The sequence below is a fragment of the Python bivittatus genome, unplaced genomic scaffold (genome assembly GCF_059951505.1).
Source record: "Python bivittatus isolate LINGU-HERP-01145 unplaced genomic scaffold, Pbiv_v1 ctg000220_np1212, whole genome shotgun sequence".
NCBI lineage: Eukaryota > Metazoa > Chordata > Lepidosauria > Squamata > Pythonidae > Python > Python bivittatus.
Genome location: NW_028277048.1, coordinates 14,973,844 through 14,995,911, shown reverse-complemented (window position 1 = coordinate 14,995,911; position 22,068 = coordinate 14,973,844). Strand labels below are relative to the sequence as shown.

At 43.1% G+C, this 22,068-nt stretch overlaps 1 protein-coding gene across 3 annotated transcripts in view; it reads right to left on the bottom strand.

Moving 5' to 3' along the window:
* Positions 1–22,068, bottom strand: part of LRP1 (LDL receptor related protein 1) — a 304,990-nt gene that overhangs the window by 5,588 nt on the left and 277,334 nt on the right. For all 3 annotated transcript variants that reach the window (XM_088137949.1, XM_088137950.1, XM_088137951.1), the window contains 22 exons: positions 21,421–21,540; positions 20,766–20,888; positions 20,243–20,368; positions 19,716–19,832; positions 16,879–16,985; positions 15,948–16,080; positions 15,336–15,455; positions 13,607–13,729; positions 12,789–12,932; positions 12,396–12,530; positions 9,907–10,026; positions 8,167–8,435; positions 7,886–8,064; positions 7,701–7,807; positions 7,454–7,570; positions 6,672–6,848; positions 5,211–5,351; positions 3,253–3,426; positions 2,465–2,626; positions 1,422–1,596; positions 932–1,036; positions 502–566 (listed from right to left, as the gene is read on the bottom strand). In XM_088137949.1, the coding sequence (XP_087994075.1) occupies positions 502–566; positions 932–1,036; positions 1,422–1,596; positions 2,465–2,626; positions 3,253–3,426; positions 5,211–5,351; positions 6,672–6,848; positions 7,454–7,570; positions 7,701–7,807; positions 7,886–8,064; positions 8,167–8,435; positions 9,907–10,026; positions 12,396–12,530; positions 12,789–12,932; positions 13,607–13,729; positions 15,336–15,455; positions 15,948–16,080; positions 16,879–16,985; positions 19,716–19,832; positions 20,243–20,368; positions 20,766–20,888; positions 21,421–21,540 (3,039 nt within the window). The remainder of the gene's footprint in view (positions 1–501; positions 567–931; positions 1,037–1,421; positions 1,597–2,464; positions 2,627–3,252; positions 3,427–5,210; positions 5,352–6,671; positions 6,849–7,453; positions 7,571–7,700; positions 7,808–7,885; positions 8,065–8,166; positions 8,436–9,906; positions 10,027–12,395; positions 12,531–12,788; positions 12,933–13,606; positions 13,730–15,335; positions 15,456–15,947; positions 16,081–16,878; positions 16,986–19,715; positions 19,833–20,242; positions 20,369–20,765; positions 20,889–21,420; positions 21,541–22,068) is intronic.

Here is a 22,068-nt window from a genome sequence, read left to right as displayed (position 1 = left end):
TCCCTGCCCACTACACTCTTTGTTGCAATAAAGGTGTGGGGAATATACCTTTAATTTTCACACCCTTCCATACTGAATTTCTTCTGTCCTCTGCAGAATTCAAAGCAGCTCCATTATGAGAACAGTGAAAATATTCTGTTCTGTCTCGACAATGGCTACATGTTAACATAAATGAACAAGAAAGCCAATCTTCCTATTCATTTCAATGGCAACTCTTGCAGGGGAACTGTTCTTTGCTAGTGCCCGCCAAACTGGTTGATTACAGCTCCTATCATCTCAACCAGATCTGGAAAGATAACCTTAGTGGATTGTTCCACACGTAAACATAGTGGAAGGCAGGCTCCCAGACATTGAAATGTCATAGGTCACATCTGCTTGGTTTGGAAGCTTATCATCTTTTTATGAACAGATGACCCCTAACCTCCCAATACACCTTTCCAACACACACAGACACAGATCAGTCCCTACAACAGGCACGCTTGGCCTCCCCACTCTACGTACGGTTGCTTTGCTGCACACTGTTCACAGATTTCTCACAACGCTCCCCTGTCATTTCCAAGATGCACCTGTAGGGTGAGAAGCAATAACTAAGTATGGTGGATCTGAGATAAACTAAGTAAGACAGCTCCTTTGAGCAGGGAAGATGCTAGTAGGAGCTTGGGCAATATTGGAGGGAGAATGACTGAGAGAAGAGTAAAACAGGGCCAGATTACATGAGTTATGAAGCTCAACAACTACGGTACGTGATCTAAGGCAATAGGTTAGTTCTAAAAATATCCTTAGAACAGAAGGAGACAAGAACTGGGGAACAGGATGATATGGGAAGTCGGCTCCCATTATCATGCTGGAAAGTGGTGGGTATTCATCTCTTCTTTTATTCCAAGCAGATGGGCACATTCCTTCCTTCATTCCAATTTTCCTCCCAACTCACTGGCATTCTGGCATGGAAGTTTCAGCATTCATGGTGCACGTCCCCCCATTCATGCAGTAGTTGTTGCAAGTCAAACAGCTGGGGGCCATCTTGCCATCAGGGCAGCTGCAAAGGTCAAAGGAAAGAATGGTCAATGGAGCCCAGACTTCTCACCCTGATTCTCAATCTTTCAATACACATTTCATGAGCTGTTAGCTACTGAGACTTTTCCCCTGGTCCCGCTGACCCAGCCTTTTCTCTTGTAATGAATTTTTCTTCCTTCTTTCTCATTTCTAATAGTGGGTCTTCCTTCCTTCCTTCCTTCCTTCCTTCCTTCCTTCCTTCCTTCCTTCCTTCCTTCCTTCCTTCCTTCCTTCCATCCATCCATCCATCCATCCATCCCTTGTACTGGGTTGAGCTGTTCCCTCTACAAGCAACTGACCCCAAATAACTTTGACTGTCCTTGTTCCACACCCATCAGCACTTCTTGCAACAAATCCCAGATACTTACATGCAGGTGACATTGCCAGTCTGCTTGTTGATGGAGCATTTGCCCTTGAGACAGCGGTCACACTTGTCATGCTGGCAGCGGTCACCGTAATAATTTGTTGTGCAGCGACACTGCTGAGTCCCAGAGGCTGTCAAATGGCATACGCCATTATTCTCACAGTAGTTTGAACAAAGGCCTGAAAGTGCAAGAGAGATGGTGGTGTGAGAGGAAAGGATTCATTCCAGATTCATAGCAGAGATTCTGTCTTAGCCTGATATTCACAAACAATTCAGTGCTAGCTCACTTGGAATCTTTTTCAATCTCTTATGTACCACTGTCATTTTAAAAAGTGCTAGCACGTTAGGGACGTGCACAGTAATTCATTGATTTGCAAACAGAATGCTCTGGACAGCTTTGGAATGTCCCATTCCTCCTCCCCTCCCCCTCCAAGACCACGCCATTCCACAAATGGTTCAATGATTTCCAGAAGTAAGTCCCCTGACCTGGAAGCTGTTCCAGGGGGTAGTCCAATTCTGAAACAGGTCAGTCTCATCTGGAATGCCACTTGGGACACTTCCAATTCAGAGGATTTACTTCCAGAAACCATGGTATGGCCCAAAGAGGGAATGGAACATTCTAAAGTATTCTGGCACGTTCTGTTCCCACACCAGTGAGTTGTGCCTATCTCTATGGTGTACCCGGAGATTGTGAGCATACTCAAAAAGTGCAAGCACACTCCCAGTGTGCATATGTACCTAATGATAGGTTAAGCAAAGTGACTACATACTGGATGGATAACAGCAACTCATGGAGAGAAATGTATATATTCTCTATCCAATTTCACCTTCAGTGTTGCTACTGATCCCAAGAAAGATGCAAGGAAGCAAGGCCAAGATTTCACTCCACCTTCTAGAGGGTCAGGAAAAATCCTGCTGTAGCAAAAGACTGTCTGGCTGATCTCTCTGTACTTCCTTCCTTTGGTTAGAATCTGGGGCAGTGACCGATAGGCAGACTCCACACTTCAAAACTCTCAGGGCATCCCTTAGGAATAGAGGGACACTTACGAAACTGACACTTGTCACCAATGTAACCGTCTGGGCAGCGGCAGTTTGGCTGATTGCCCTGGTTGACCGTACAGCTGCCATTGTTAAGGCAGTAATCCATGCACACCGGCTTGTTGCACTGAGAACCAGTGAAGCCATTGGGGCAGCGGCAAGTTGGCATTCCTGCGTGGGAGGGAAGAAAGAGATTGTCAATTAAGTCTGGTTTTGATCTGGCAGAGAACATCCCGCCCAATAAATGCTTTGCAAGGCCGTATCATGAACTCCTGGAGGAAACCAAGCATTTCACTGAATGCCCATGATGGCTGTCAAATGTCTTCCACGGCTCAGAGTTTCTATGTATTTGAACTGGAAAAGTAGCAAATCAATGAAGATTTGACTGCACAATGAAGATTCACCAAAACTCCTACGGCAACTATTATTCTTATGATTGCAGCATAACAATAGTTATGATGTATGACGTACAGCACTGTACAAAGTGTATATCACCTTTACAAAGAACTGATGGAACTATCAGGCCTTTGGGGTAAAAACCAATTTAAAATATAGGGAAACAATAGGAGAAAAAAGGATCAGTAGAGTGAGGGCTCTGCTGGTATTTATTGTATTTATATTTCACATTTAGATACCGCCCATCTCATGAGTATCCAATCCCATTGGTGCCCAATGGAGCAGTGCTGTCATTCTTTCAGTTTCGTAAGCCAGGGCTCTCCACTCCTCTTCTTCCTGTATTGCAACCCTAGACCAGCCCTGGACATCCACCTCTTTCTGTAACCTTTATGACAACTCACCTGATAAAGAAGCAGCACAAGTGCCTCCATTCTGGCAATAGCCGGAGCACTGGTCATACTGGCACTTCTCCCCGATATAACGGGGTTGGCACCGGCACTTGGGCTGCTTGCGTGCATTGAGGAAGCAGCTGCCACCATTGAGGCAAACGATCTCACAAGTATCAGTGGCTGGAACTGAAGAATGAAGCATTTGAAGACATGAAAACCAACTTCTCCTTACTTTTTATTATTATGCGCTATTTTAACAGCATCACCAGTGCTTAACATTCTTACAAGCAAAGAAATTTCCTTCTCTGAAAGAAGACGACCCAAGATTTGGGTAGAAATTACAGCTGGTAACTTCACTAAAAACGAATAAAATACAATGCTTCTGTGCCAAGAGAAAGCTTCAACTTCAAAACGTATAACCCCAGCCCACACATGAATTTTACACGTCACAGATCCTCAACAGAAATTACGACTTTCATTTTTAATGATATAACTAATCTGTGGCTAGCTACAGATCGACGGATGCGTGCAAGAGTCTGTGAGAAATTCTTGGCAGCATCCTACTACAGACTACAGGGTAAATGGTTCAGGATAGGATCCACAGCACAGTGATAGAGTGGAACGTCCCAAATTCAGTGCCTGGAATATGTTAGGAAGCAGGAGATATGAAAGACCCTTATCTGCTTGAAGCCTTGGAAAACTGGACTGAAGATTGAGGGTTGGTATAAGGCATCTCTCTATGTTTATATGGTCAGTCCTGCAATAGGTAGCTCTGCACATTCTCCTAGATTTATGGGTTCTTTACAAGCACAATAAGCTTCTCAGTAACAGTCCCGATTCCATGGGATACATGGCATAGGCAGAACTCCTTTAATTTGCATCTCCTTGTTCTTAGGTAGAAGCACAAAGATTATTTCTTCTGCTAAGTGACTGGCAACTGATACTTTGGTATTGTATCAAGATTGTAAAGTATAATCTAAACAGTTTCTCTTGCTTCTGTATGAGAAAGCTGTACCGCTATTCCTGATCAGACTAGCAATATAACATTACTTGCTCCACAAAGAGATAAAAGAATGCAAGGGGAAGTCAGAAACAGAGCAGGAAAGAGACTCACTGCTCTCCTGGGAACTGAAACAGCTCTCTATACACTTGTGGCACATGGATTTGCTTTGATGCTTATTTTTCCTAAGAAGCATCAGCCCACCAGGTAAGAAAAACACAGGACAGTCTAGTTCCCAGTGTTGTATTGTTATTAACTTCAGAGACAGCCCAAAGAACGTTACGGCAGGAGGATGTAAGCTCCCTGTAACCCTCAACTGCAGCTTTGTGGTCCTTTTAACCAAGTCACTGAAATGTGTTGATTTCCTGCCAAAAGTCACTTGTGCGGTATTCTGCTACATTTATGTAAAAAGGCAGAACAAAATTGCTGTTAAGCATTAAACATGCTTAACATATTTTGTCCCCTCGCCCCAACTCTTCCCACTTGTATGGTGCATCCTGTCCTCTCTTCATCATGAAACTGTGTTCTCCTTTGAAAAAGAAGAAAAGGTATGGTTCCTGGTCTGCCTGCCTTGGGTTAGGTCAAGCACAATATTTTCTTATTATCTTATCTGGAAAAAGACACTGACTGAGTCTGGATCTTCTGCATACAAAGCATGAGCTTTATGACTAAGATGCATACTCTGGGCATTTCCGTACTGCCACTATTTTCACTCCCGCGACCCAGTTCAAAACTCATCTAGAAGGGTTCTCACTGCCACCCACTTCAAAAAGGTAAGAATACTTGAGCTCTTTTCATTGACCAATGGAGAAATGCAAAAAATGGGGCCCACCATGTTCAAGTATTCCTCTTGCATGTCCTAAAAGGGGCTGACTGGGACGGATTAATGCTGAGCCACTAAAGGGCAGCAACGTTCTAGCCGCAGAGACCTGAAAGAGAGCTCTGTGCATAGAAGGGGAGATGGACATACCAACAGGTGAGACAGTAGGCGAGGGAGCCAGTACACATATGCCATTGTCCAGCCTCCTGCCATTGGGGCAGGTGCACACAGGACCACTTGGGCTCAGGAGGCAGAGCCATTCACACTTCTTCCTGTCACACGGGTTGGTCACTGGAGAGAAAAGACAGGAAACGTGAAAGTTCAGCAGTGGCCTCTGGTAAAACTTCCTCTGTTGCTGCACGGCAGATCCTTTGGATTCCAAAGAGGGAAAGAGAACCTCGGGAAACAGTCTTGATTTCCTAGCCTCTGGATTGCCTTCTTTTCCCTTGGTTTCTGAACAGTCTTTTTACTATCCAGCTTCTGTTTCCCTGGCTCAGAGCCCATGCTGATCAATTCTTTTTTTCCCTATTTGTTGGTGATCCACTAGACTACGATATCTGCTTATTATCACCCTGAAAACGCACAGTCTCCAGTTTAGCTGATAACGTGTCTGAGTTAATGCAAACATTTGAAGTGAGCAAATTCCACGCAGATGAAATCATCTGAGTGGAAAATGTAAGTAGAAAGGAATGCGCACAGCCAAAATCAACGGATCATCTAACCAATACCTCTGCTGTTTCAGCGACTCTATAGAACACTTCCTGTTCCAACTAATGTACTTCCAGAATTTTAGAAGCAATCCCAGAATGCTTGGATGGCTGCATTCCAAGGCACAGACTATTTAGGAGGAAAACTGAATGTTCCATTGGCCCATTTTGCACATCTCTTATTTTGCTGCAGTACATCTCTTACAGAGAAATAGGAAAGCGATGTATCTAACTCCATCAGTGCTTCCTTGACTTATCTGTGCTAAATCTATGTGCTGAAGGCATTTTAAATATCTGAAAAGGGTCAATAACTCAACTGCCCAACAAACCAAACCATAATGATGGACAAACTGTAATTTACAGCCTGAAATTATATAGTCTGACCTCCAACATACAAGCAAAAATCTCCATGTTTTGGAGATCGGTTTCTTTCACCACTTTTTTGTTCTATGCTTCAGGGACTTCTAGAGGCAAAGCTATGACAGTAATTAGCTCTGTCAATTCAGAGACTGAATCCACCTATACTGTAGTTATCATGGTCTTTGCATCCATTTTGCAGATAGTCAAATTCTGATATCAAGCCAACTCCCCCCCACAATAGCTTTACCCCTGGTTGATACTGTTTTTTTCTATCCGTTCCGTTCTGATGAAATATCTTAAATACCTCACTGTTTCTCTTATGCCTTTCTTAAAACTGAACTTAACCCATATGCCAACTTTGATTTTAAACATGAATCTAGTATTCCAACTTACATTATAGCTTTTCCCGATCCAGTGCCTTCCATATGTAGCACATTAAAACTCTGAGAAAGTCAAAGTGGCTTTTTTGCCATGAATTCTGCACTTGGTTGCCCATGATATAATACTCAATGCTAGGTGTGATGCCCCATGATGTAATACTAACCATCTGGCTGTTTATACTGGTGGTAGAGTACCACATCAGTGGCATGGTTTAGTCCGGCTGTAAGATTGGTGACAGAGCCATGGCCAAACTTGTGGATCTTGAAGATGCGATTGTTGATGTAAGTGACACCATAAATGTAGTCTTCAAAAATGTCAATGCTGAAGGGGTGGCTGAGTCCTAGAGGAAAAAGGCATGAAAGAGGAGTAAGAAATTGGTGGGGCAATTCTCTCTGTCATAGTATTTGGGAGACAATATCTGAGTTTGGCCAGGTGAGCTAAATATGTGTCCCCAACACAAAGACAGGGAAAGAACAACGATCCTATTGATTGTCACTGTGGAAAGGAAAAGAAATTTTGTATCCTGTACTAATTGCAGTGAAAAATACTCTAGGTTCTCTGAAAGAAGAGGCCATTCAGCTGATGACAACTTCTTAGACTGCAAGTAGGCTGCAGTGTTCTACTATCCCAATCGCACTTCTGGAACAAAGGTAGTTCTCTAGAAAAAAGAATGGGATGTAGCACTGCTAATCTGGATCACTTTGGTTGATATATCTTGCCCATTTGATTCAAAAACAATAATTGCTTTTAATTCAATAATAATCTACTGTATTAACAACAACAACAAAAAAGGTACTGGGTACATTGCCTAGGGGAGAGAAGTAGTTTTTAAGGTCTCACCAGAAATATACCATCACTTCTCCTTCACATATACTCGCACAAGCATGCACAGATACACACACAAAAGCAGACATGCCAGACTCCTTTAAAGCTTTTTTTCTTTACCTTTCTTGCTGTCAATGGCCACCACTGGATCAGTGCCATTGAGCCTGATGCTGCCAATGACCGAGAGCTTGGCGTCTGCCCAGTACAGGCGCTCATTATGATAATCAACAGCCAGACCTGCAGGTAAACCACAAGTGTGGATGACAATACTTAACTTTTCAAAAGCCCTGAAAGCCAAGCGTATCTCCACCATCCCCAGCTCTGATTAGAAATCTGGGCTCCAAAGTAAATTATTCACGTAACTCACCAGTAGGCCACTGGATATTGTCCTGGACAAGAGTCTCTCTCAGGGTCCCATCCATTGCAGCTGTTTCAATTTTAGGGTGGTTCCCCCAATCTGACCAGTACATGATGCTATAAAGAGAAAGGCATTCTGTAAGATCATCCTATAGGGGCAGGGCAAGTTGGAAGGAGTACTGGGGCCTCTCTTACCCTCGAAGCGGGTCCACCACGATTGCATGCGGCTCATCAATCATGCCTGAGATCAGTGTCTTGCGATTCTCCCCCTTCATCTGTGCTACTTCAATGACGTCACGTCCCGAGTCTGTCCAGTAAATGTTCCCGGCCACCCAATCTACAGCAATGCCCCGTGGCATCTTTAACCCTGAGATCTGAAAGAGGGAGCAGGAAGCAGAATGAGCTTCAAGGCCTTTTCCCAATCACAGCCCTGGGAGCTCCTCAGCCATGTCTTCTCCTAAATTTCTGCCACTTACATTTAGATGGGTGACACCACCATCAATTTGCCGGCGGTTACGATTGGAGGCACTAGAACCAGCTGAGGATGGGAGGTCCCGATAGGATATGCGTCCCGTGTGCCAGTTCGTCCAGTATATCTTGTTACCCTTGACGTACACGTCCATTGCAGCAATGCGAACGTTCTCATCCCCTTGGAAGGCAGGTTCGTAGGCCGAGTTTGGATTGAAAGGGTACATGCTGCGGATCTTATTGTCATCGGCAATGTAAAGTATCTGATACTCAGAACCTTAAAAGGGACAGAACCATTAAATGGATCTTTAGGAGCTCAACATGAGAACGAGTGAATCTTCCCTACAGTGAGATGAACGAGACAGAAGAGGGGAAGGCACCATTTTCAGGAACAGAGAGCCAATGCGACTGCTCCGCATTCTCATGATGAATTTTAACCTGAGATGCAAACTCTATGTGTTCGCCCACCTCAGGGAAATGGCCCCAGTGCTAGCAGGCATGGCGTTCTCCTTGTCAGCTAAGAAAAGAAACTCTCTGATTTCACAGGCGTTCCATACTTATTTGCACATGTGGATTTCTTTGGTGGTGGCCTACAGCAAAACGTTGTGCGTGAAAATACATGTGTGCCTTACAGCCCATCCTGTATGAAAAAGAGGATGAGCCTGTCTAACAATTCTAGGCCCCCAAAGCACAGCAAGAGCTACATATGCTCTTTCTTCCCCCACAGAAATCAGTGTACGAAACATCTTCAGGGCTGCTAAGGAGCTTAGAGAAAACCTGACTCACTGGGCCCCATAATGAGGAAATGGAGTTCTGCAATCAGCCAAGGGTCTTAACATCGCAGCCACCCTACTTTAGTTTCATCCTCAGCTCTGCTTCAGCTTTATCCCTTATTTTCCTCTGATCAGGTAAAAGACAGACTGTAATTTATTTTTTCTTTGAAGCAGCCAAAGAGAATTTGGCTGCAAAGGCCAGAACTCTCTGCTCTTGAATGGTAATGCTCCAAAGTATGCGTTGTGGCACTCAATGCTTGATCATACATGCCAATTAAAAATAGGGATTAAATAGTGTTTTGCCACTTATCCTGCTAGGAGCAAATCTGACTGTTTTGTTCCCAGCAGGACAAAAGTTAATATAAACCAAGCCCAACTAGCTTATGTTCTTTCCAGAAAGAAGTTCAGGAAAGCAACTTCTAGAATTCCAGGGCTAACATACCTCAGGGAGGGGTGCCAGGCTGGAAAGAAAGGTTTTGAAATGTTGGTCAAGGGTTTTCTCTTTGATCTTCCTTTAATTTTTACAATATCCACCATGCTTACAGCAGCACCATGCTCTTTCCAAACCAAAGACTTCTATCTATGGTGTTTTCTACCACATGACACAACAGAGTTTCATGGTGATTCCAGGAACTGCTAGAAAACGGCAGAAGCCTTTGTGAAAAGAATCCTATGCTGCTCTAAGTACGCTGGCTTTTAAAAAGTTACATTAAGTTGGAAAAGATCCCTTGTTCATGACATTTATTTTTTAAAAAGCAGAATCAGTGCAACTACATTAGCCCTGATAAATATTTCTGATCTTTTTCATTCAGAAAAATATGCCAGATCAGAAATGGATAGGTAAATGAAGTAACCCTACACTGATCTGTTCCAATCTTATTAAACCCCACCATCAGCTGATTTGTGCGCTTATATATACGGGGATGCTGCACCGCATATAAAATAAAGCTCCCATCCTAACGCCGCTTCCGGTACCTTCAGCCTTGCACATATGATGAGTCTTCTGGAAGTTCCTGGCACAAGTGCACATATAGGAGCCTTTGGTGTTGTTGCAGAGATGACTGCACACCCTGAAGTTCAGGCATTCATTAATGTCTGCGTGGAGCAAGGAAGACATAAAACAAGATCACTGGATGTAAATGACCAAAAGAGGGAGTATTGTGGAAAGATACTGTTCTGCAAAACTCACAACATTTTTTTTCTGCTGTAAGAGTCATGAGTAACAAAACAATGAGTAACAAAACAGTACACAGGAAAAGTGGGAACCTCTGCAGGGTACATTAGAATTTGGTTCTGTCAAAATTATATATGGCTCATATAATCACCTATTGGCCGGGGAGTTCATGGGTAGAAAGTAATACATTCCTTCAGGATTCCACTTGCCTCTTGCTTTTTTATTTCAGTTGTAATGGATTGTTTGAATCTAATGCCACCACATAACTGATTAGAACGGAAGGTTGTTCCCAGGAATAATGCTGCTTATTTCCAAAAGGAAATAATATGATGGCTACATACGTGTATAAAAATCAAGAGAAACAATCTTGGCTATACGTGTACAATGAAAACTTGGGAACAGGACTGTAAAATAATCATGAAAGAGATTTTGGGATCTGAGTACAAAGCTCACTGAAATCATGAACTCAAAGAGCCATTCTAGCGTGTTTTCTGTCAAGGAAGTAGTAAAATTCCTCCGGAGAAATGCATATTCATTCACACAGGCAAACCTATTATCAAAATGGAAAACTCGATTTAATTTGTCTGAGAATGAGCATCTGGCTAGCTTCTAGGCTTGGATTGTTCATAGGGAAAAAACCCCTTCCTTCTTGTATCTTCTTTCTTCCTCCTTGTCTGTCCTAGAGTTGGACTGTGAGCTTGCACGCAAGACTTCCCTTTTCAAAACCATTCTGTACAGGCACCACCAAAAGAAGAAAAAAAAGCATGCCAGTTAAAAGGACAAGTCTTTCCATAGTTACCGTTGTTCTGATTTATCATCATTACCACAAAAAAGCAGAGGCTGGAGGAGTGTTTGGAATCCCCAAATGACTACCTTCCTTCTCCTATGCTCTATCTCACTGCCAATCAGGTGTTAATTTAGCACTAGAGAGTAGATTGCGAACATTGATTTCCCTGCAGTTCCTGTCATTAGCCAGAGAGGGGGGATGAATAATGCAAAGTTTTAGAGGGAAGCTCAAATTACAGCTGCAGCACACCTGGCAAGCCAGGAGCACCATCAGCTTTTGGCTGATGAGGATGCCTGTCAGTCCAGTGCTATGGGTGGGCTTCCCGCCTTGCATCAGCCACACACAAGCCCCTCTCCAATCAGGACTCTTTCCTCTTTTTGAATTGTGTGGCACCTGGCTCCCCTTATTTTACTTCCTTAATACGAAGGTTCTGACCTTCAGTCCTTAAAGGCTCCCACAGCAGGAAACAATTTTGAAAGGCAATGATGCAACACACACACACACAGAGCATGAACAAATATTCAAACAACCTGAAATCAGAATCAACAGCACAAAAGGATAATCAGTGCCAGTTTCAAGGATTTGAGAAGAAAGGGGTTTCCCCTTCTTAAGTGACTTCAGATCCTCTTCCCCAGTACTGCTCCCACCCATTTGCTTCCCTCTCTCTCTCTGCAACCACAAAAGATCCAGATGAAATATATAGAGGTGATGACTTCTTCTTGCTCTTTTGCATGGAAAGGGCAGATGCACAGACAGTAACACCAAAAATGAGAAGGGGGAAAGGTTAGAGAGATTGTCAATGGATTCCCCTCCTTAGCAGGTGCCTGAAGATGGGAACTCCTGGTGCTGCATGCCAAAAATAACTAAAAGGCCTGCCTCAATAGAAATATTTTTCACTAGTCCTAACTTACTAAGTGCAACTAGCCACAATGGCTCCTCTCCTGGGCAACCCTTGCAGAAAGCTACTTGGCACATGCTCAGTCACTAGAAAAGCTACTCTAAGGTACTGTTTCCAGTAGCCTCCCTACAGAGTGGCAAGGAAGGTAAAATAGAGTAGAGTAGAATATAAAGATTCTAAATATATATAAATATAGAATATAGATAGGATAGAATAAAATAGAATAGGATAGGATAGGATAGGATAGAAGATAGATGAATAGAGCAAAAGTATAAACACATTTTTGTAAAAAAAAAAACCCAGAACAGGTTATGCTCAAGCAGTTACATTTCCATCATGGTTTACAAAAGGTCTTCTTTTGTATTGTCAGATGATGATATAGACTTACTGAATGCACTGATATTGCTACAGCCAGGGAATCAATAAATTTTAGATTTTGCTTTTAACAAATGAATATAATACAAGGCTGATTTCCTATATTTTTGTTTCAAATATGACCAAGTTAAGCTTTGTTGGAGACTTAAAAGAGAGAGGAGGAGGTTCATAAGGGTACCATTTTTAAAGAATATATTTACAGCACATAATGGACAAAGTTGGCCTCATACCTTGGCAGAAATTCTTGCCTGGCACCTTCTGAAAGCCACTGCGGCAGGTGCAGTACACAGATGAGGGGGTCTGGATGCATTTGGCTTCATCGCCACACATGGTTACATTGGTGTGACAGCCGTACGTCTTGGGATCTGCAAGCACAAAATGGGAATAGACAAATTACACATCAGTCGTACCAACAAGAGAGAGAGGACAACAGCTGGAGGTGGAATGGGGAGCAAGCATGTAATCTGTCAAACCACTTGGAGTTTCATCATAGCAAGCTAACAATTTTTCCTCTGTGTGCCCCAAGCTGTCCCTCCCTCCCTCCCTCCCCCCACACCTGAAACAAAAAATAACACCTCCTCGGCTATCCAAGATTATCCACATTCAGTGATTCGTCCCCTCACCCTGCAAGCAATTATCCTCATCAGACCCATCTCCACAGTCATCAAAGAAGTTGCACCGATGCTCAGCGCTGATACATTTTCCATTTGTGCAGAGGAACTCATTCTTCTCATGGCTGCAACTCCTAGGTCTGGTGGTTGGTGAATCTGTGTGATTAAAAAGACGACAGTGAGAAGCCAAAGGAATGCATCACGATATCACGATTCGATCTTCTTAATTCCCTTGTCTTCCCTTCCAAAGAAGAATCGTGAATTTAGTCTGCATCTCCACAGATGTGGCTGGACCGTGAATTCCACTGTGAATGCTGCCTGTTACATCTCCACACAAATCACTCAGGAAGCTTAGGGCAGTGATTCATGCAGAAACACAGGGGGAAACTCCTTGAAATGAAGGCCATTCTGGAAGAACCTACCCAACCTTGGTTGATTCGAAAAAAGCTAAGGAGATCAGACTTGGATGAGAGATCATCAGGGATTACCAGAGCTATAGCTAGACAGGGAAATCGAAAAAACATCCCAGAAGGAAGTAATGGCCAACTATTTCAGAACTGCTGCCAAGACTACGTTCACAAACTGAGTTTGCTTCGACAGGGACTTTGCCTTAACTTAGGAGTAAATAGTTAGAAGTTCAGGAATAATTTTCACGCAGGACATTACCAGAAGACTCTGGGAAACCTTGCTTTAGCTACTCTGTGGTTATTGGCTTCTGTTTGTCAGTTGTACAATAGGATTAGTACAAATGACCCAAGACTGCCGAGTTTATTCATATTGGTGGTGGGGGGAGTCTGCCATGCTTCTGCACAGATAGCTGAAACACTCACCACAGAACAGCTCATCAGTGCCATCACCACAGTTGTCAATACCATCACACTGGCGGCCAATCCACAGACACACACGGTCGTTCTTGCAACGGAACGGTCTATTGGGAGGACACTGGAACTTCACTGCACCAGAAAACAGAAGCAAAGACAAAGTGTGAAAAGGAGAACCAGAATGATTTGGAGTCACGGTGCTCTTGGGGCCCATGAAATATGTGGTTGGTCCCCCCTCTCCCATTTCTCCATTCCCGTTGTGGAAAATACAAATTGGCAGGAGTCTGTAGGATTCTGGACATCATCTAGTTTTTTCTGGCTCCTCACTCTCAGTTTGAGGGAATGAGGGGGTACCACAGTGGTTTCTGGCTATGCTGAAACCCCACTGTTTACACCTGCAACTTCTGGAAGACTGTGGCCACCCTCTCAGCTCAGTGGCCTTACCTGAATGGTGAACTGTGGAAGATATGAGACCTTTCACCTGAGAACTAAAGAGGTGTCTGCCCTCCCACATGGATCTATCCAGCTCTACCTTGAATGTGCTGTGGTCAGCAGCTTTCCCAAGCCTTGTGGAGGTATTTTCTTCTACCTCTGGGACCTGAATGGGTCTTTCCCAGGTGATGGGACACTCCAGGTTCCTAAACTATGCCATTTATCGGGACCCCAGAAGCACACATTCTCTATCACAGCACCTGCCCTCATTCCCCCAAGATCTGAATTGCCTCCACCCTGCTGGTGTTGTGAAGGGACCTGAAGACCTGACTCTTCACCCAGGCCTTTGGCAAGTATGATTGAAGCTCCCTTTTAACTCAGATCTGACTTCAGATCAGCCTGTGACTTTTGTGGATAATTGGAGATTTGAACACAAAGGATGCAAAGAAATGCGACCACAAATTAATTGGACTTTGCACTGTGGGGGACTTCAGCGTTGGTAGAATTGGCATTTAAAATAAACAGGGTGAGAACAGGACAATTTACATTTTTGTTTAGAAAAGTTCTTGGGCCATTTTTATTGGATGCAAATTAGAAGAAATATACCCTTGCATATTATGAGACTTGTAAATGTAAACTATTATGAAGCATTCATTTTTTTTAACGTGTAGGAAAACATGGTAACTCAAACACTGACCTAATAACGTAGATAGTTTCACCAACAGGATTTTTCATATTTGCATATCTATAGTGAACAAACAACTCCCTAATTTTAGTTTTATACTCTAACCACTGCAACATTTTGTCTTGTCTTGTTCCTCAACGTACCAACAACTTTGTGGCTGACTTAGAACAGTGCTTTTTCAGATTCTGCACCTTAAAACCTCTTTCATGAGATCAGGGGGTCCTGGTGAAACTCCTCCAATTTCATCCTGTATGAGTCTAGACAATTCCTCAGAACTGGTTCATTTTCAAAGTCACAATCCTGTAAGCATTCCTGTATACTGGATACAGTACAGAATCAGCTGCCAGCTTCCTCCCAGAATACAGTACAAAACCCACTGTCTCTTTCCCTGAGTCTAGAAATTCTTGGGGACCTCAGCTCCTGAGAGTAGCATGGAGTGTTCCTAACTGGAAGTCAGGTGAGAATCTGAGGAAGGGGGCATTGAATTTGGCCCGTACAGCTGTCAAAACCTAGATTCTGCGTGGCCCTAGTTCCCTGTGAACCTCCTAGCCACCAATCAGCTGAAAAGAGGAAGTGATGAAACGAGAAGCGGGAGCTCATCACAGGAGCAAGGATACTCACAGCATTCTTCAGGATTTTCATCAGAGTTGTCACCACAGTCATCCTCACCATCACATTTCCAGGCCAGTGGCTTGCACAGAGTGTTGTTACACTGGAACTCGTCAAGAGGGCAAGTCCGCACTATAAAGAGGCCACAAAAGCATGTCATCAACAACCTCATTCCTGAGCACCAATACCCCTCCTGAGTTGTGAGCAGTATCAAAGGATTTAAAAAAGCAACGACAAGTTCCACAACCAGGAATCAGCACGTACCACCTGATCTGGGATGGCCTTATGCCTGGCATCCTTAGGCCTCAGTATCTTAGCAGGGCTCATTGCAGGTACATGGCCCTCCCCTTAGACCAGTGTTTCTCAATCTCAGCAGCTTTAAGAAGTGTGGACTTCAACTCCCAGAATTCCCTAGCCAGCGTCTTATTGCCAAGGGCTGTTTAGAGACTCCTCCCATAAAGGAAAAACCAGAGCATCCCTGCAACACATTTCTTGCAGGGGTACTGGCATCTTTCTTCCAATTCTATTTCTATTGTTATTGTCTCAGTACTGGGATCTGAGACCTAGCTTTGGAATATAATTATCATCCACTCTTTCAAGGGAAGGAATTCCGACGGCCGTTACCCCTGGTGCCGCAGTCTTCCTCATCACTGCCATCCATGCAATCGGCATCGGCATCACAGCGCCATCGCAGTGGGATGCAGTGGCCGCTCTTGCAGTGGAACTGGTCTTGCTCACAGCGTGGCTTGCATTCTTTCTGTGGAGGAACACGGTTGCCAAATTTCAGAGAGGCATTTCAGATCAGAGATCAAAGATCTGGAGCTGTTTTGTACTGAGTAAGATTATCAATCTGTCTGAACCAATACTGCTTCCCTAAGCAGCAGAGGTTGGCAAATCTTCCTATCATAATAATTACAATAAGACCTTCAGAATGAAATAAATTACTTTATGGAATTGCACAGGAAGGGAACCAAGATGGTACTGAATGCAAAATAAGTGGACCATCTAAAATCAAAGTATGATTTAGTGTTAGATAAAAACATTCATCTAATTTCTAAAGAAACTACTCCCATCAAAGCTTTCTTATGGGTCTCTCCCAACAGTTATTTATTCTGTTAATCAGTGAGTCCTATTTTTTTTATTTATTTTACACACACACAGACACATTTTTCCACTTCCAGGTTTTTTTTCCTATTAGATTAATATGCACACCAAACTGGCCCATAGTTTTTCATCTGCAAAAATTCCTTGAAAACATAAAGTTTTCTCAACTCAGCCTATGCTGGTCTCAGCACTCAAGTAAAACTCTGTTTACTTCTAACCATTTCCCCAAGTAGATGGTATTCGGATATGAGAGCTACAACTCCCATAAGCCTTTGATTAGCATGGTCTCCAGGGACTACAGACGTTATACTCAAAACACTTTTGGACTTCACCAGCTTCAGGCCGGTGAGGGCTACAGTAAGAATTCAAGCTGAATGGCAGACAGCTATGTGAAGGCTGCTGCTTGCTTATTACAGCTTCATCCTCGTCACTTTCCACACTTGGGTCTTACCTCATCAGAGCCATCGGCACAGTCATGGTCCCCATCACACTTCCAGCGGCCTGCAATGCAACGGCCATTGGCGCAAGAGAACTCACTTTCAGAGCAAGGCCTGGGCTCTGTAGGCAGAGAAAGCAGAGAGGGCCATGAGCTGGAAAACTTCAACAAGCATAGAGGGAGTTGTGGCTACTCTACAATTCACAGATTAACATTGCTGCTTATTCTCAGTGCATCTCAGTGCAAGTAGTCTGATTATTGTAACACGGCAAATTCTTGACTTCAGTATGACTAGAAACAGAACATAGGAGAAGCCAAAGAAAAGTTTGGGTGAGCGTAGAGAGAAAGAGGTAGCAAGACAATGATTTTCGACAGTATCAACTGTACTATTTACAACAGCAGCTTCTGCTGTACGATGGTAACCATCTCAGCTCAACTATCTTATCTTGGCTTGTGAGCTGTGAGCTGTGACCAGTTCAGCTGACAGCTGAAGAGTTTGCCTGTCACACCATACCAGCTTTATGGTGACAGGCAGGTTCCTCCCAGAGATTACGAAATGCCAAGTACAAATCTGCTACAGAAAACAGCAACAGCTTCAAGTTTCTTAGTCTCTGCTCCTGGTAACAATTAGATCAAGGAGAGATAACTTCAGCACTGGGGGATATACCTTGTTTTAAAAGAGAGTTTCATCAAGAGGAACCTTATGCAGTACAGTGAATGAATGTACTTAAAATTCAAAGAAAAAGCATGCACATATTCAGTGTAAGAATTAGTTTCAGTACCAGAACTGAAGACACAATCCTTTCACATAATATCCACACCTGGCTTTATGCAATCTTTGTTTTAACCTTTGCCTAACTGTGAGGGAGTGAGATAGGAGACATTGTTTTGTTATTGTTATGCAACTGAGAGCAAGAAACACTTGTGAAACTATTGCAAATCACCCAGAGTTCTACCAGAAGATTCCAATCCACGTTCTGTCCACTCCTAATCTAGAGATCCTCAATGGGAGATTCAACACCATTTCCTGGTTCTTTCCTTACCTTACTCCCACATAAAAATTTCATGGGCAAAGTATCACCTACATTTTACAGAACCAAGCAGATATTATTTTCACTTTCAACTTTGTGATCTAACTTGGATATTTTGTTGTTTTCACTGGCATTATTACAATTGCTTTGAACATAGGAAATTGCATTATAGAGGGGCAATTTCTACAGTGATACTATCTTTATTGACGGGAAGTGAATCTTCAGAGTTTCAGAAAAACAGTCTGACCCAGTGGGGATGCTAGGACAGAACCCATGGAGACCCCCATTTGGTACCCATTGATCATCAAATGTTTACTAAGGAGAAACTGAATGTATACTTGGAACTATGTCACAATTGGCCACTTCAGCCTTGGATTCTTTCTCAAAACACTTCATACAACAAAGGAAGGGATAGTAGAGACATTAAGAAGTAAGACAGTTCAGCCTGGTTTGTGTGGCAGAATGGACTGGAAAAAGAAGTAGATCTCCAGGAGCTAAGCAAGCATCACACACAGAAACCTCCATTAAATTCTTGCAAAAGGAATAGAGAGGCAAATACATGGAAACATAGATGAAACCTCCAAACCATCCTTTTTTTCCCCCTCCTTTCAACACAGAGTTTTAAAGGGGAAGGGAAACATTTTTGACAGAAACCTACCTCTGCAAGCCCCGATACGACAGTGTGAAAATGGAGAAAAACATAAGATGAAGTGAAATGGCACAAACTCAAATTACACAATATGGTAAGGAAACAAACCAAAAGAAGTAATTCGAAAGCCAGGTTCTAGAATCTACAGGAGTTGGTGGGGAAGGCGAAGAGATGAGGAATGGCAGCTATTTTAAAGATTTAAACTTCTTGCTGAAGGCCTGGCCTCCTTATAACATCCAAAGTGTTCTAAGAAAGCATCATCTTGTGACAGAACATTCACCTGACTTGTATTCCCCTTTATCATCCTGTTGAACAGCTTTTTTATCCTGTTCAACCAAACAGTGATAGCAGAATGACTACCATTCAGTAAAAACAAAACTTGCCAATGGAAAGTTTGACTTTATAAATTCCCTCCCAGCTTGAGATACCAAAGGCTGATCATCTTTTTGAACATCTCAATAGCCTCACCAGCCTGATCAGTATCCAGAGCATTCAACAAGTGAGCATTCTGGACAATTTACCCCAAAATATTGCTCTTTTAATGTCGGAAGAAGGGATGCCTACAGCTGTTAAAAAAACCAAAGCAGCCATCTGAACATGTTTTCTATTAGTTCTCTTGTGAAGAGGAAGAGTAGGTGAAGATGTTCTATACCAAGAAAACTTCTAGGTAGAAAGACTACTTAGGGTAGTTTAGTAAAAATGATTCTGGTAAGATATGCACAAGTCCTTCCCTTCCCTTTTTTCAGCCCCACCTGGTTGGGGTTATGATAATTGCAAAGAAGTTATTTTAATGCAGGTACCACCAGCTGAGATGGACACAAGAATTGGCATAGAAGAAATGCAAGGAAAAGATTTATCTAACTGAGCATCTTTGGGGTGTGTGACTTAAGAAGCACACAACACCCTTCTTCTCAAATTACAGCTGAGCGAAAAACACGACTGGACTTGAAACTCAGCCAGTATTTTCTCTAGCTCAATTCTTTATCACTCCTTACAGTAATGGCAACTTTTTCGATGCAAAAAGATACCTGCTTTCTACTCTTTCAGTATCCATTTTCCATCAATAATACTTGTTTTGCAATCTGCCTAAAATTAGGCATGAGTAAATAAGAAAAGGACGTCTCCCTCCCCACATGCAAACATGGTAGCGTAAGGTTGAAGTGGGCACATACTACAGCTCTCCTCATCCGAGTTGTCCCCACAGTCGTTGTCATAGTCACATTGCCAGCGGCCTGGAACACAGCGGTTATTCTTGCAGCGGAACTGGTAGGGCTCACAAGTGCGCTCATCTAAAATGGAAGGAGGTACGGTGCGGGGAGGTAAAGAAAAAAGCATCAGAAATGAACAGCATTGCTAAAGAATATATGGTGTAAAAACCAACTCACACATGCTCCCAAGGAGAATTTTCTAATAGTACGTGGAGCAGTTAGGGACCCACAAGCTCATTGTATCATTGCAAAACCTTTATCCCTCACTATAGCACGCCATGGGCAGCATGGAAGGTGTCCAGAAATGGATTAAGATGAGAGACCAGCGGCTGTTAGCAAAAGAGTTTAACCCAACCCTGCATGAAAAGGGTGTATCTGACCAAATCTGTTGGAACAAGGACGTGCATACAGAAGTTCAGAGCTAGCCAGCCCGCCTGCCAGCCCCTATCCCTTCTAAGCATCGCCAGCTGGCCATGGCAGAGTCAACTTACCACATTCTTCCTTGGGCTCATCTGAACCATCCCCACAGTCATCCTCGCCATCACATTTCCAACGCGCTGGGATGCATCGACCAGAATCCTTGCACCGGAACTCATCCAAACCACATCTCATTTGTGCTGTATGAGTGAAAAGGATTGAGGAAATTAAAGGGCACTGGAGGGCAACTGACTCTGCCCTCCAAAATGAGGCACAAGCAGACTGCTTTTCCCATCAAGCACTGTTTGAAAACTGCGCATGTCAATAACACTGCAACCAAGACCCAGAAAAACTAGCTAGTCATTACAGGTCTTCTCACTTCAGAAATATTCAACTACAGAAAACCAAGTTGTTTTCAATAAGCGTTATAGTCCACAAAAACTAATGCCATTAAAACGTTGGCTAGTTTTTCAGATTTCAAGTTAGTAACTCAAATATACAAAGGAAGACCAAAGAAACACATTGGAAATTCTTGGGGAAACCAAACTATTTCTTCCCTTCTCAAGGCCAGCTCCCATAATATGCGTAGCGCCTTACTGCAGTTGGCAGGCTCATCAGATCCATCCACGCAGTCATTGTCACGGTCACAAACCCAAACTCGTGGAATGCAGCGTTTGGTGATGGCGCACTGGAACTGGTTTGAAGCGCAAGTCACCTCCGCTGTAAGAAGAAAGCGGAGTCAGGAGGTAAGCCCAGTATATAATACAGAATGAGCGGGAGCTCCCTGAAATGAATGCCGACTCCTACGCGATCAGTCAATGATATTATATATGCTGGATGTTGTCATTCCACTGCAGAAAATGAGTATTTTCTTGGTACTTAATTCCACATCTTTTGACTTTCTCCTTCTAAACTGAATTCAGTTTTCTAAGGATCAGGGCTTTGGCATCCTGAAAAAGCAGCCGGTTTCTCACCCTAACCATCAGATGCAAAGTGAATGATTCGAGACTTGCAGATTTACTTATTTTGCATTATTTGCAATTTTACAGATTGCAAAATTCCATCTTTTTGTGTGCAACTTGACTAGCATGGTGCAGAATTAGCAGTAAATGGTAATTTGGCTTATAAATACATGCAAAGCCCCCAGGATATTTACAGAGGTTGTACTAATCATGCAAGCACATCTGATCTTTTGACAAGCCTGCCACAGAGACCGCCAGGAAAAGCGACTCTCTCTCTGAGCATCACTTACGGCAATCCTTCTCATCTTCTCCATCACCGCAGTTGTCTTGCCCATTGCAACGGAAGATGCCTGGGATACAGCGATTGGTGTTTGTGCATTTGAACTGACTGGGCAGGCAGACGTGCACTTCTATCAGAGAGAAATGAAACCAGCTTTAAGGAAGAGAAGGCCGACCAGTTACACCCTTGAATCCTAAATTTTGTCCAAAATTCTTATGGGTTTTATTTCCGTTGCGGTGATCCTTGAAAGAATGACCTCTCCCATGAACTTAGACGTCTTATCTTTACTCTGAAATGTCAGGGAAACAGAGAGGAAGGGAGGAAAGAGCAGCTCTGCCTCTGATCTTTTTGTTTTCCTTGGTCTGCCACTTCAACCATTTGAAAGGTTAAGGAAAGGGAAGGAAAGGAAAGGATGAAGAGGGATGGTGACACCAGGATGGCTTCTGAAGCAGTATGAGAGTTGATAGGGATGGAGGTAATTTTTTCTAATCTTCAGATTGGGCTCTGAGAAATAACTAATTTAAAACAACAACAACCAAGTGCTCTCACTCTTTTCTGAGTGACTCGATGGTGAATTTGGGATGGCTTGATCATCTCACATCTTTCATGATTTTGAATTTCTAACTTTTAAAATAAGGCATTATGTTTTAACATGGCT